The sequence below is a fragment of the Parasteatoda tepidariorum genome, chromosome 9, assembly GCF_043381705.1.
Source record: "Parasteatoda tepidariorum isolate YZ-2023 chromosome 9, CAS_Ptep_4.0, whole genome shotgun sequence".
In the NCBI taxonomy this organism is placed as follows: Eukaryota; Metazoa; Arthropoda; class Arachnida; order Araneae; family Theridiidae; genus Parasteatoda; species Parasteatoda tepidariorum.
Genome location: NC_092212.1, coordinates 36,585,006 through 36,601,522, shown reverse-complemented (window position 1 = coordinate 36,601,522; position 16,517 = coordinate 36,585,006). Strand labels below are relative to the sequence as shown.

The window sequence follows — 16,517 nt, the reverse complement described above, 5'->3', positions numbered from 1 at the left end:
GTTCATATTTTATATATAATTCATGATTGTAAAGGGTGCGCCATTTGTTATTCATAATTATGAAAAGAATATTTTTTTGAGTATAACTGGCACTAGACAATCCTGAACTCTAGAAATTTGGGGCTCTGGGTAAATGGCCTTCTTACCACACCTTTAAGACAACTCTAATCACCCATGAAGTATTCATAGCAGCATAGTCTAAAAATTAAAATAAAAAGTAGTGAAGTTCTAGGAGTAATGCTGACAAAGGTTAGGAAGTAAAGTTCAAAGATAAAGGGCAGCATATGAGTAGGAAAAGCTAGAAGTAAGACAGTAAACTCTTCATCAACAGATAAGTGGATAAGCTCCATAATGAATATTTTAAAATCCTCGGCAAAATTCTATACAACATCAGAGGTAGTAAATGTGAGAAGAAAAAAAACTGTTATAAAAATCTATCAGTAATTATTAAGTTGGAATTAAAGATTTAAAAGTTTGTTTGATTACCAGCGTTAATAAGTGAAGGTGGCATTTTTGTAGTGATAAAACTGTAAAACTATTATGAATTGTTTTTATGAGTGTCTTCGAACACATCCTTTCATTTATCTAAATTTTCTTTATTTCATGTTTTCTAATAAAATTGCATTTAAATAAATATTAGATTTTTAATCGTAATTTAATGATTTGGCAGCTAATTTGATAAAGTGACTCACAAAAAAAAAAATTCATTTTTATAAATTAATGAGAGCAAACCAAGAATTCTTGCCATGTTTCAACAAATATTTATTTTTAGAAAGATTGTATTTAAATTTATAAGTCGTTAAAAAAAATCATAATGTTTAAAAAATTAAATTGCCACTTACATCAACTGCTATAAAAATAAATTTAAGTTAAAAATAAAGTGGTTTTTTACAGAATATTTTGTTCTGTATTACGGTTCAAAATCAGTAACAAGCAAAACTTGAACATGTTTCAGATGTTTTTTTCCTTCTTTTTTTAAAATATGTCTTTTCTTTTTCTATTTTTTTAAAAATAAGTCTAAACTTTTTCTGTTTGAGTATTCAAGCCACAGCTTTTGTATTGGTGTGTTATTCCTGTTTTTTGTACACAAACAGCAAAAATTGATAGAGAAATCTTTTTTTTTCCCTCACTCGATAAAAATGTTAGATTTTAATATTATTAAAATAGGATTCTTGAAAATACAATAAAATTTATTTACATGACATTTAATTCAGATTTTATACAAATCTTGGTTGAGAATATTTGTTTACATATGGTTTTACTCCCAATATTTCTAAACATTTCTGCAGAATATTTAATGTAGCAGAAAACAAAAGCAGACGTGCCTAAAAAAAAGAAAAGGTAAAGGTCAAATTTTAATCATCTAAATAATAAATATGTATAACAATAAAAAAAAATATGAGAAATATTTTTTTTTAGAAATAATGCATAGCTAACAATCAAGATCAATAATAATAAAAAAGAAGAAACAGAATAAAAATCTTATGAATCCAAAAAAAAAGGTAAAGGTCAAATTTTTAAAATCATCTAAACACTAAATATGTATAACAATAAAAACATATGAGAAATAACTTTTTATAAATGATGCATAACTAACAATCAAGATCAATAATAATAAAAAAGAAGAAACAGAATAAAAATCTTATTAATCCAAAAACTTATAAATATTTTAATAGCTAATTAATAAAAAATTAAGACACTTGTTTTTAATTTGAAAGCCATAACTTTTTTATACAGAAAATAACCTTGTATTATATAAATACATTTAATTAATAAGATGCTAGTAAAATTAAACTATGAAAATAACAAGTAGGTAATATTGAAAAAAAAAAACATACTGAAAAATATTTTTTACACATGAATAGTAAATATTTTAAAGTAATATAAGGACACACAACTTAAAAAATAAAAATAAATAAAAATATTACTTGATTGCAGAAAATAAAACTAGAAATAAAACTAGAACAATTAAGCAGATTAATTAATTCTTGGTAAAAAAAGGTTAAAAAAAGACTTGAAGTTTTAAGATAAAATCACAAGATTTCATATACAAATTAAATATTTTTATTACATTGCTACAGTATTGACAATTGTAAAACTTAGCCAGTGATATTTAGAAAATGCAAAAATCTTCGGATTAACAAAAATCTTATAAGACCTTTAGTATGAAAATTAATTTCTTCCTGCCTCCTGCTAACTAAGATGGTTTTCAATGAGAAAATAGGTTTTTCATGCAGCTTCTTGTTACGTTTTTTAAATTTGGTTCACTAAAATATCCTAGAATTTAGTTCCACTAAATTTTTTTAATTAATGTGAATAATTATTTCAAATTATCTTCATATATTGTTTTAAAAATGTTTAAACTTAAGTGAGCAAATAAAAGTACATAACAATATCAGAACAATGAACAAGCTATTAGCATTTGATATTTGCAACAAGAGTTAATGTTTTAAAGTATAACAATAAGACTTCAAATACTAGTAGTTACACTTTCATTGATTATAAGCAAGTACAGTTAAAGAACATATTTATAAACAATTATGAAGATAATTTGTTTCTAGAAAATGATGGATTTTACTTTTTAATCACTAAGAATTGATAAACCTACAATTTATTAGCAGCACAAATTTGAGTTTTGAAATTAAGTACAAATGCTATGGACAAAACTATGGAAAACACATCATTGATAGATTAATTCTTTTTTTTATGAATTATCACTTAAAAGCAATGAATTATCCCTTAAAATATTTTTTCAACCTATATAGAAGTGAATCCTGGACATAAATAAAAAAAGATCAGAAGAGTTTGTTAATCTAGAAGAGAGATGTAATGAGAAATTTTTTTTGATAACTGTGAATGATAGAGGAGTTGTAAGAGAAACAATTCAGATATGAAAAAAATATGGACACATTGATGTTGTCACTGATATAGAGATAAGGAAACTGAAGTGGTAGTGGCACATTCAGTGGAATGGAGCTACAAAAAGGGTCTTTTATTAAAAAACAGATGGCTCTAGGTATAGGGCAAAATTAATGGCACGCACCAGTAACAGGGCAACTAAATATAACAAATGGTGATTCAAAAACTGCCTGTCCATCGCCACTTTTTACAATAAAAATGCACCATATGTTCATTTTATTATTATTTTTTTTAATGAACATAGAATTATCATAAATATTTTATAATCTGAAAATTTATTTCTTGCTTGTTTCTGAAAATTTTCTTCATTTTAGAACTAACCATTAAATGTTCACCATATTTTGATAAATGCTTCAAAAGAAATGCTTCACACTATTAATATTAACTGTTTTTTTAATAATTTAAAAATTTCCATTTTCTCAAAAATGCAGTCATATGTTTTAAAATTTGACCACTATTAAAAAAGTTACAACTGACCAGTAGCAAAATTTACCAATTATGCTTTATAGCTCTAAGTCACTTAAAAAACTAAGGAAAAAGAAGTTAAAGGATGTGGAAAGAGAACTTCAAAAAGATAAAAAATAAGAAGCTGGAAGAATAAAACTCAAAACTGCAAAGAAGGAAGGCTGCCCTAAGGCAGGCTTCAGTTCTCAAAGGGCAATGAGTAATAGTAGCACTATTTGACTTAGATTCAAGTCTGGTATTTACTTGAAATTACTTTAGATTTAAAACATAAAAAATAATACAGAAATGTTGAACATAATAAACCTATTTTGCAAACTCTAATGAAGCAAAAACAAACTATACCTTAATTACTATCAATCGGTCACTTTTAAGATCAAGCTTTAAAACACTGGCAGCTCTGTCTGTATAATACCTGATAATAAAAAATAAATAATAAATAACCAGAAATGAAAAAATATTAGTTTACAAGCAATGATCAAACAAATTTTGCTGAAAAATGAAAAAAGATCCAATAAGAAATTCAAAAATAATAAAAGGATTTTAAGCATATTTATACAAATTAATGCTTAAGCATAAATAATTCAGCCTCTTACAATTTTTTAAAAATAAAAATTTAAAAACAAAATTATTTGCAATTTAGCCACAATTGATTACATTTTGATTAGGGCAGTTTGACATGCACTTATTCGAGAAAGAAAAATTTAAGTTTTGGGATAAACAGAGTAAACTTAAATGCTGTTATTCATGCGGTCAACAACAGTCAAATGCATCTAATATAATAGAATGATATAGTTTAGAAATTAAATATGAATCAAATATTCGCTAAATGCACATTTCTGTTTGGGATATATAAAATAAAAATTTTTTAAACCAAGAACACTTATCATAATAATATTAATATTAGAATTGCAAGAGGTAATTAAAAATTGTTTTGAAATAGTTGAAATTGCTAAAATTTAGACAAGTTTTTGAAAAAAGTATTGAAAGTTAAATAATCTTTTTCACAGTAAACAACAAATTAATACGTTTGTCACCTGTTTCTATAAAAATATGATAGCATTTGTTTTGTTCAACTTTTTAAATGAAATTTCTCAATTTAATAAAATTATAATTAATAAAAAATGAGTACATTTGAGGAGGAAATACATGGTAAAAACTGGTTGAATGAATTATTTTAGTGCATGGGAATAGCAAAAAAAAACATGCTTAGCTAGGGCAAGAAACAAAATTGTAAGGACGCAAGATGATGGAAGGAAAACACCATCACAAAGAGCTCAGTATTTTTAATTGTAAATTCACATTAAACATTTAACAATAAAGAGTAACAACATAACATTAAGTAACATAAAAAAAGAACTTGAAAGTTTTGCCCAAACTGAGTGGGGAAAAGGGAACCAGGAAGGTTCGGAGCTCGTCTTACGTCAGCTCACATTAAGTCAGGATGAAGACTGTTGTTATTGTTTTTGCGTATAGAGGGATAGCGCCATCTGGTGCTACGAATTATCTATCCGTTACAAAATAAAAATACCTTGATAAAAGATCTCATTTTGTATGTAATCAAATAACTGAACAAAAACATGAGATGGTTAAAAAATCTATGAGTCAAGATAAAAAATAAATAAGAATAATATGACTGATTTAAGTCAAATTTATCATTACAAATTCTAGTAATAATTCAAATATTAATACATAAGAACAAAATTATAATTTAAAAGGTTTTTAAAAAAGCCAAACAATTAATCATTCATAAAATTATTTCACTCAACATTTTTTAATACCTCTTCATGATTTCACAGCTGTTCTTAATTAATTTAGAAATGTATGCTTGATAATCATTCAAATTGCAAATGGACATTAAACTTCTTATATTTATACAACATTCAGAATTTTTTCTCATTGTTAATTTTATAAAAATGCTAAAAATTTTAAAAAACACATAAGAATATGACATACCATAAACTTGACAAGTATTGGCACAAGAAGAATGGTTCAAGAGTTGAGTAAGATTTGTATACCATCTCATCAAATCTGAAAGCATAAATTATGTTAATAAATGAAAAATACAAAAAAATATATAAGTGTGAATAATATAAGTCAATATAAGTGTGAATGTGATAATTAATATTATAATTAGAGAAACTATTTCTTTTCAATAGTTGTATTTTCTCATTTTTGAATTTTTTTTATTCCTGGTTCTTTTGTGATACCACAATAATTCCACAGAAATTCTTATTAAAAAGAAAATTTGAAAGGATTCACTTCATTTAAGAAAAATTATAACTCTGCTAAAAATATTTTTAATTATGCATATGCTTAATAAATAGCCACAGAAATGTTTTATTAAGAAATCATACACATGGTGTTTAATTTTCAGTGGCAAACATAAAAAAGAACCTGTCAGAACAAGAAACACATGCCTGTTTTAGTAAATATATAAGCAACTGCTGGGGAAAAATTAACAATTAAAACAAAGCATTTTTACAAAGAAGCATAATTAAGTATATTTATACTTAAAAAGATAAGGTTATGTGGTCTTATATTACAGGAAATTGGTTTTTTAAACACTGCGTAAAGTTAGAAGAGCACTATTAACTATATTAGAGTTAAAATGTACTTAAAAAAACTGCAAAATCAATTGATTTTTTCATTTATATATTTATTTGAAGAATAGAGACAATGACAAAATTAGGATTCATTGACAAACTGGTCAAATACCCAGAAGTATATTAGTATATGCAAGGTGACCACAGGCATACAAAAAAAAAAAAAAAATCTCAGTTTCTTTCCAGATTTTTTTGGACTTATTTACAAAATTTCTCTGGTTTTTTAAACTGGTGGCACAAATGTTATTAATTAAGTTATGCCTCAGTTTTATTTTTGGAATACCTATATTACAAAAGACTTATACACACACTTAGAGCCAGAAATAAGCAATTTTTATTTTAAAAATATTACAAGACGAATTTGTTTGGAAAAAGTATTGGACTTCAAACTCAAATTAATTCATTTCCCCCGACTTTTTATGTATTTTAACTAAATTCCTCGAGTTTTCCTGGTTAATAAAACTTTCTGTTCTGGGGCTACCTTCATACGTCACTCAAATCTAAAAAAAAAAATTCCCTGAACTTTCCTAGTTTGAAAAGAAAAACTCAAAATTCCCTGTATTTTTTCTGTTAATTTTGGTGATTTTTAAATTACCGCTATTTTCCAGGTTTTCCCTGTGGAGTGGTCAACTACGTTTATAATAATAAAAAAATATATTTGGGCTTAAATTCTATACTAAAGTGAGGAAAAAAACAAAACATAATTAACATTAAAATCTGACATTAGTAAGGCAATATTAAGAACATCCAAACCTGTTTGATGGCTGGAGGAAAACAGGGAGATAAATGCTGATTATTAGAAACCATATGAAAGTTTTATCGAGCAATGAAAATGGTTTTAAAATTTTTAATCTTGTTTTCTCAATATATGCTTTTATCTGATTCTCTGATTTATCTTTGCTAATTTAATTATTAGTTTGTGACCTCTAATGACCATATTTTTACTTTACTTTTTACTAGGATTCTAAAAACATTTATCAAGGGAATATCATGCCTGATAAGACATATTTTAAAATACAGGAATAATAATACAACTTAAATAGGAGACATTAGGAAAAAACTCATTCAACTATTTTTTATTCATTGACAAAATACTGGATAGTCCCTTGGATACCATAATTCTTAATGAAAAGGAATAGTAATAAAAATAGAGATATGTAGCATAATCTGTGATTAAGGTCTATTGAGACTTTCACATGCATTTGATATGATTAAATTAAAAAACATTTTGGGCTTTTATATAATAAAAAAAAAAGAATTCATAAAGACAAGAACCTGAGAAAAATAACACTTTTTTTCCCATATAATAATAATTTGAATAATTGATAAGAACAAGCTAAAAATATTTTTAATGACTTTTATAAAATAAGCAGTTAACATATTCACATAAAAAATTCAATTAGAATTTTTATTTCATCACCAGAAATTTTCAAATTATCTTATTTAAAGATTTAACATAAGAAGTCTTACGTTAGAATAAATCTAATACCAAAATTAAAGAAATAAATAAACCTGTAATCATAAGCATTTGTAAAGAATCACAGTTTAATGCTGATTTATCTAAATAATTTACCCCATTAAAACTTTCATATAAAAACTGCTGATTAGTAATAATAATAATGTTGTCAAAAAACACGAAAAATTCATTAAACCTTGTTTTAATATTGAAATGTGAGCAGCCACATAAAATATATCTTAAATTTTTGTAGGCTTTGTTTATTAATGAGTTAGTCAATTATGAGTAATAGTTAAAATAATTCGAGAAATAGAACATGTTAGGACCTGACCATAATATTTATGCTTTGTTCTTTCAGACATAGACAGTTTTACAGCTGATATCAGATTTTAAGATGTTTTGATTAGCGGCCTTTACTAACTTTAGATTATTTCTTACAAGTTGTGTTTATAAATACCCATGTTACAGCATAAGTAATTTTTAATCACCCTAAATATACATATCATAATATTAACAAGAAACCAGGATATTGAAAAAAAGTATTACATCTTTATAACATTATTTTGGAGAACATAATTTATGCATATGTAGGTGATAGAACATCTCAGTTGGAGAGTAAGTGTAATTATGTAAATTATAATATGTAATAATTATGTAATAATTGACTTATCAAATAAGATAAATTGATTTAGTTTTCTAGCCTTTTCAACACAGACCCGATTAAATATTATATAAATGCATACAAAAAATTATAATAGTAAACGCAACGTCAAAATAAATAAATTCATAGCAATCATGGCTTTAAAGTTCCAAAACATAGCACTTTCATACATACTGTTGATCTATTTGAATGCATTTTGAGTAGTATATACAAATTCAAGACACAGAGAAAACATATAATGTTTATCATGTGCATATTTTTATTATTTATTTCAGAATTTTTTAAAAAACAGGTTTAAATTATAATGCTTATAAAGAAGAAAAAAATAAAGTTAAATTTTTCACTTAAAGATTTAAATTTGTCTCAAATTTCTTTAAGAAAAAGACTGACAATCTTATCTTTTTCTTATTTTTTCAATGAAAAATTTCTTAAGAAAATTTACATCTCATAGAAGATACAATTATAATTTTTTTAAAAAAAGAACATTTTTAGATGATTGTTGGCTTTGAAATTTATTTTAAGAAACAAATAAAATTTTACCTAGAGAGGTGTAAAATTAAGTTCTGGGCTTCAGGTTCTAAAAGAGGAGATGTGTCAATATCCACCTTGAAAAGAATCTCATTATCTTCAAATAACCTAATAACAGGAAATTGCACCATTTCAAAATACAAGTTATAGAAATAATCCAACAAGTCTAAGGTTGATAAAAGAAAATCTGAACTTTCATTGTTTTCTTAGTGAAGACGCGATACAGATTTTGAAAATAATTACAATAAAAACACGATCAACTTCCGTACAATATTAAGCGAATTTCCGACGAGACAAGCTCAAACCTTGAATTAATTCATCTCCCCAGACTTTTTATGTGTTTTCATTAAACTCCCGGTCATTTCCAAATTGATAAAAATCTTTGACTTTTTCCTGATCTCTATTCTGTGGTCATCTTACCTATTATTACATTTCTATTAAAAGTAAAGACTTAAACAATTATAACATGACCACTTTTTATATATTAACACAAAAATATTTATCGATCTGAGGGAATAGGCGCTAAAATTCAAAGATGAGTAAATATTGTAGTCATTCCACAGTATAAAAATAACATGCTAAACTATGTATTATTACATTTCTATTAAAAGTAAAGACTTAAGCAACTATAACATGACCATTTTTTATATATTAGCACAAAAAAATTTACCAATCTGAGGGAATAGGTGCTAAAATTCAAAGATGAGTAAATGTTTTAGTCATTCTACTAAACTAAGTGGCACGACAGCCCATAGAGGACCAAGGCCTAGTGTGCCCATCTCAGTTTTCTTGACCGTGGGCTCTGGGGTGCAGGAGCAGATGTTCTGGTTAGGTGGTCAGCCGAACGCGAAACCCCCAGTGTTTAGTTCCCAAGCATGCTTGGTACTCATTTATCAACCCACTGAAGGGATGAAAGGCTGAGTCAACTTTGCCCGGCCCGAGGATCGAACCCAGGACCTGTGGCACGGGAGCGCGAAGCGCTACCATTTAGTTATTCTACAATATGAAAATCAAACTCATTCCATGATAAAAAATAGTGCAAAATTTACCCTTTCAAACCAGCGTGACAAAGTTGAAATGCTGCTCCACTGTTTCTTCCAAAACTCAGTATTTCATTCAAGTTAAGAGAGTAATTAAAGTTTCTTCGATGTTTCATATCAAACATAAGTAAAGAGGAGTAGCTAAGAATCTCAGCAACTCTCTCCAGACTTTCATTTGTCTCTAGATCTAAAACAAAAGAGTTTATTAAAACCTTTATTAACATAATTGAATAGGAAAAAAAAATAATATCATAAAAACATTTGACTGAACTTGTATAGTAAATTAAATTTAAAATGCTGTTTTATCTTTATCTATATTAAATATGTGATTTTATAAGAGATAAGAAAATAATGATAATATTCATCCAATGATAATAAAAAAAAATTAATGTGTTCCATGGTAGATATAATAAACATTTAATTTCGAAGAATTTTCAATATTTGTATTGTTTTATTTACTTTCTATTAACTAAGACAGCTTACATTGTATAACAAGAAACAGTTAAAATATTGGATATATTTTAATTTTTTTTACAAGGTATTAATGATTTTGTATAGTGCGGCTTTGAGGAGAACTCCTCCAGACAGAAAGTCTGCGGCTGTCTGCTGCTTTGGTAACAAGCGAGAGCACATTTCTAATTTGGGTGAAATGGTGGAAAGAAGGTGTCGATTGGTTTACTAATGACGACCCACGCTAAGACTAAGACAAAACTATTCACCCCACATCCCTATTCGAAGTGGTCTTTCCTCGTAACCATAGTACCCGCCCCGACGCGCATCTGGAGGAGTTCTCCTGAAAGCAGCACTATAAAACTACTTTAATTTGAATTTAGTCATTCCAACAAAAATTTTAGGCAATTGAGTTTCTAGCGCCAGGTAATAAAATTCATCAATTTGAGAATTAACAAAAAACTATTTGAAAACTTACAGCCACAACCACACACTGTTAAAGAAAACTGTAACACTTAACAAATTACAAGAATGAAAATTTGATAAAACATATCATGCCTTACAAAGCTCAGTTTCCAATTTTTTCAGCATAAAAAGATTCATTTCATTAAGTATGTCTTCAACTGATGCCCTTTTCTTTCTCCCATGAAAGTCACTAATGTTTTCCACACCAATGAAGCATAATTTTCTGCAAACAATAAAAGATATCATAACATGAATTCAACATGATTCCATATAAACAATGAGTATACATTATTAAGTAAAGCAACAAAAATATTACCTACTCTGACCAACTATAGTTTAGCTCTGTTAGCAAAGATGAAAACACTTCAAAAAAGTTTTCCTGAGATTTTGGAGCCTGAAAAAGAAAAGACAATTTAATTAGGGGGAAATATAATTATAATAATACATTATATAGTGTGCCCACTAAAGTCTATATCCATCATCTTGACTACTAAAGGGTTGAACTATAGATATAAAAGTGTCTAGGTATAGTAAAGTGGTTCCGCATGAGATCACTGACAGCACTACTTAGGAAAAAGACTATGGAGGTAGCATTCCTGTCTCAAAAACAGCATGAGATTGGGTGAAAGGTGAACTACAAAGCTGAATAGCGCCATCAATTAAGTACAAAAAAGCACCCAGTGGACATACTGCAAAAACCAATAAGACTATATGTTTGTTTGCAATAACTTACACTGAGGGAATATTAGAAAGAAGGGGGGGGGCAAATAACTAGGGTCTACATATCAATGAAAATTTAGTGGTCCAATAGGACCACCTAGGTATTCATTTAGTGATCTGAAAATTAAATATGGTAAACAAACTTAAAATAAAATTGATTTTGACAAATGTATAATTCATGTTATGGTATACATCAAAAAATTATTAATTGCCACCAATAACACCCTGAGACTAAGTAAGCTCATTATCTCACAATGGTTGAAGATTATTTATTAAAATTAAAAAATATTAGTAAATAGATTCAACATATAGATTAATATGCTGACATCAAATAAATAGAGGAAAACCAAGGAAGAACTAACAAAATATTATATTAAAGATTTATTTTCTAAAAATTATACAATTCTAAGTAAAGTTAGTTCTAAAAAAAACAAAAAAATATTTTATTGATTAACAATTATACTAGTAGTACATGAATGCTAAGAACAGCACAACATAGAAATTTGAAATTTCAACATTTAAATTAAAATATTTTTTATATCACACTTTCAGTTATTCCAATTGAAAAATTTTGAAACTAAAAAAAATAAAGAAAAGAACAAATTGTAATTAATTTAAAGAAACACGTTTAGTCATGTCATAGGCCTTTAATAAAATAGGAGTTCATTTTTAATGATCCATAAACAAATGCCTAATCTTTTCCTTTCTTCATTTAAAAGCTGCCTTTCCAAATCGAAAAACTTAAGGGTTTGGTTCCATTATTCGTTACTATTTTGTAAATTCCAAACATATTTCAAGGCGACAAATTCATTGCACATGTGTATGATTTTAGCAATATTTGTAAAAACTTCAGCAGCAATTGTCGCCTAACTGGTCTGAACCCTACAAATAACAACAAAAAATACTTTTATGTCAGATGTTTAAAGCTAAAGGGGTTTCAAAATCTTAAACTAAACACTAAGTGGTGTGGAAAGTTGTTTTTCATGTTGTGTAACACAGCGAGTTTACTGTAATTAGCAACCACTTTTAAAACAATAGCTTTTGGCAGTTAAAAGGGTGAATATGGACTTCATTGGCACCCTGGATAATAATACAATTACGGAGATAGTAATACATTATGTATTATTGACACAAGCTTTTTTTTTCTTTTTTAAATTAAACAATTTGGATCTAAACTATATAAAAAAATTATTAAGGTAACACATCTTTGCAATCATTTCATAGCAACAATATGCAGGGTATCTGCTACATTTTAGATTTTCAAATCCATGTCTTTTCATGACTAATTCCAAGAATGACTTAAGGAAGTTACTATTTTCTACGCCAAAAACACAACAATAACTTTAAAAAAGCATTATAATAACATTAATTGAAATGATAAGTACAATCAAAACTGTTATACTCTGCATTTTCACATTTATATACTTTAATTTAAAAATCAGAGTAAAGAAAGAGTCGAAGCAATAAAATAACTGATAAAAATACAAAAGCAGATAATTTTTTCTTTTTTTCTGCAGAATTATATTCTAAAGATACTTTTCTCATTCATCCGAAAGGAAAGAAATACTCCTGATTTTTCTGTTCTGATTTTGGAATAAAAACAATACGCCAGTGACTGGCTTGCTTCAGCTAGAATTTTTAATTGATAAAATAAAATAAAAAAAATAAATAAAAATTCTGAAATTACAAAAGTTAAAAAGATAATTTGATCTAGAAATGTTTTTTCCTCCATTTTTTGAAAAAACACCATAATTTTTACAGACAGGGGAGCTGCAGAATTAATCAAACCAGAGAAGTTTGGAGATGTGTTGTAAGAGAGGTCAAAATACATCATAGGCTGTAGTGCCAAGGAGTAAGCTAGGTTTTAAGGATTAGATAAATCTGCAGAATTAACCAATCCAGAAAAATAGTTTTAGCAAATATGTTTCGTGGGTTTCTCTTAGAATAAAAATCTTTTACGAAAGATTATTGCAAGAAATAAAAATTGGTCAGATTAATTATTCACTTGCAAAATTATAAAATTTTTCATTTATAAAAATTTCATATTTCCAAAAAAATATTTTTAAAATTTCTTAAATGCAAAAAGATTTGAATTTTAATGACATAAAATGTTAATATTTAACTTGTATCAATACTCTTATTTTGCTCTTTTTTTAATAAAATATTCCACACAAGACAAATATTTATCAAATAAAAAATTTAATTTTCTAATAAAAAATAATATCCAATAAAAGAAATACAAGATTTTAAGTTTTAGCCTATTTAGTTGTGAATTGATGTCTTGTTTGATTGCCTAATTCTATTGTCACCCCTCCTTCTGTTGATACTAAGTAAAAACAAATATAGTACAAAATTCTCCTTCTTAATATATTTGTACATCAAAATATATTAAAAAGGAGAAAGTGATGTTTATGAATTTCTGTGTTTAGCTAAATAATAATAACCACAACAAAAATACTCACCACATAATATAAAATATCAAAATTATAAGTTGCTTCTGTATGAATAGCTGAATGTATAGCACTAAAAAAAAATTACTCAAATTAGTTTTGACTTACTAATAAAAAGGTCAAAATACAAACGATAAAACAAAATTGTCAAAGAATTAATATTATGATGATGAAGTAACTGACTTGCACAGACTGTAAATAAAAAATTTTGAAATCTGAGAATTAGATGCGGCGTCTTCTTTATGATTGTTCATAAAATTTGCTTTCAATGTACCATCACTAAAAGAAAGAAAAACTTACAGTTAATAATGGGTAATATAAAAATAATATTTCTATACATTGCACAATAAAATGATGACTTTCTAAAGGTGAATTTGTAATATGTTTTTATGTTTAAAATTGAGTTTTAAAATTTCAACAATTTATTAACTTTTGCTTATTTACAATTTATAACCTAGCCCTTTATCTCAACACTTCTGATTTGAGAAAAAAAAATTCAATGTACTAGAATACATCATTTGAAGCACAAAAAATATTTAAAAAAAAACTACATTATAAAATTAAAAATTTATAAAAAAAAAAGTTTGAAGCATTTTAATAACATAATGCAAAACTACAAAATATTGATTGTTGTATTTCTGCATCATTGTAAAAAATGCCTCACATATTCAAGAATTCAAAAATTTCAATCCAAATTTCAGTTTGAGTTATATTACCAAAACTAATACATGTATCCTTGTAAGCAACAAATTGAACTTCAATTAAAAAAATCACCACAGTAGAAAAAAGTAGAACAATATGTGTTAAAAGTAATGTTGCAGAATTGCAATAATTGTGAAAATACATATGCTTTTTGTGTTTGTTGCAGATGAGCAGCACAGTGATATAAAATGTTTAAAAGAAGTGTAGAGACGATAGTACTTAATTAAAGACTTGTTAGGCTTCTTGTTTCAGTTCAAAATGTTTGCAAAAGTAGTCATAGTAACTGTAGACAAAATAGTATATTTAATTTTAAAAAAATGTTAAACGTTTAATCAATGTTATTATTTGACAAAAACATAGTTAAACAAATGCAAAAAATAAATAAAAGATAAAATAAATAAACAAATTTAAAATTCTGTTTTCCTTTAAATGGGTACAAAATACTTTAACTTGACTGATTTTTATTATTTTTTTGAAAGACATTTCAGTATCACATTCTAAGTCTGCCAAATGCAATCTCTAAGGCACCAAAGTGCCAAAGAGGTTTCTTACCTTTGAGTTTGCCCCTTTCTGAGGTGTTTTTATTAATAAATAAATTTATTTTTTAGTTTCTTGTGTACTACTGCCAGGTTGTTGCCAAAAATTGACAACCCTTATGACACCAGAGCTGATATCAATGTTTGTCTGGTGCTTAAAAAACAAAACACTACCTTTTTTACTAGTGTTCTTTTTATACATTATTTATTAGATAAAAATAATTATATTTTATGCATTCAATTAGCACCATTTTAAAATAAAAAAGAACACATATGATAAATAACAAACACAGTGTATAAATATACCAGTCAATATATAAAGTCTATGAGAAATATTTTTCTTAGAGATAGTAATGCATAAATATTAAAAAAATTTATAAAATATTGTATTAAAAATATTAAAATATTGTTAAAGCATAAATATTGAATTTTAATACTTCAATCTACTTTAATTATCTTAACTGTTTTTGTATGAAAAATCAATAATTCAAACATAAGTATGTAAGGTAGATTACTTTACTACCTCCTGCCAAAACCTTTTCCAGCAACCATACAATATGAAAGGTATGATAATAATATAAAGGAATATAATATAAATATAAAGGACGGCTTTGAATTTTTAAAATATTACTCACTGTTGAGGAATAATCAAATTCTTTGCAACAAGATCTTCATATACTTTTTTAACTTCTGATGAAAAGGAAGAATCAAAACGAACATTATCAAAACTTAAATCTAACTTCTAAAATAAAGAAATTAAAAATTGTGTATTGTTTGCAAATAACATATACGCATAATCACTTGTGAAATAAGGAGCGTTTTACCTATATTTTTGAAAAACATCACATATGATTATTTTGCATTATATTAGCCCCAGAAATCCCATGGGAAAAAAATGCTATACAATTTTTAAGCATATTTCAAAAAGGATACTAAAGTTCAGTGACCATGAACCACTATGTTTAAATTAAAAATCAGATTGTGCAATGTTAAAATACAGTTTTCGAAAATCACTATAGTTCATATTTTTAGAGCAATTTAAAGCAATAAGTTTATTTCTGGTAGAACAAATACGAGTTATAAATTAAAATATCATTTTACAAAACTGAGAAAATATTTAATAATAATAAAAACAGAAACTGCGAGAAAAATAATACATGATTTATATTTCAAATGGGATGCTAAAATTTGATCAAAGAGGATTGTTAACAAAACATCAATATCAATGTTAAATATTTTGTGGCACTTTTACGGAAAACAAAAAGAGCATTTCAGTAATTTTAGTACAATTAAGAGCAGTAGTTTTACAGTCTTGACACAGTTTTCATAGGCAGATAATCTTTTGAGGCGATAATTTTATTCAAATTTTAACTATTATATTTTTTTACAAGCAATATAAATAGTATTAACATTTTTGAGAAATTTCCTGATATTTCCAAAATTTCAAAACTATTCTTCCAAATAGAGTTTTCTCTATTGCTGGATAATTTGCAATTTAATGATCATATAAATTCAAATATAA

At 26.2% G+C, this 16,517-nt stretch overlaps 1 protein-coding gene across 1 annotated transcript in view; it reads right to left on the bottom strand.

Moving 5' to 3' along the window:
- Positions 1 to 1,172: 1,172 nt before the first annotated feature.
- The window catches only part of LOC107447757 (probable arginine--tRNA ligase, mitochondrial), a 36,016-nt gene continuing 20,671 nt past the window's right edge, over positions 1,173 to 16,517 (bottom strand). The window contains exons 10-19 of the mRNA XM_016062758.4: positions 15,631 to 15,737; positions 13,941 to 14,036; positions 13,770 to 13,830; positions 10,908 to 10,981; positions 10,686 to 10,810; positions 9,682 to 9,859; positions 8,645 to 8,740; positions 5,338 to 5,412; positions 3,727 to 3,796; positions 1,173 to 1,325 (exon numbers count right to left, since the gene is read on the bottom strand). Coding sequence (XP_015918244.2) covers positions 1,218 to 1,325; positions 3,727 to 3,796; positions 5,338 to 5,412; positions 8,645 to 8,740; positions 9,682 to 9,859; positions 10,686 to 10,810; positions 10,908 to 10,981; positions 13,770 to 13,830; positions 13,941 to 14,036; positions 15,631 to 15,737 — 990 coding nt within the window. The 3' untranslated portion in view covers positions 1,173 to 1,217. The remainder of the gene's footprint in view (positions 1,326 to 3,726; positions 3,797 to 5,337; positions 5,413 to 8,644; positions 8,741 to 9,681; positions 9,860 to 10,685; positions 10,811 to 10,907; positions 10,982 to 13,769; positions 13,831 to 13,940; positions 14,037 to 15,630; positions 15,738 to 16,517) is intronic.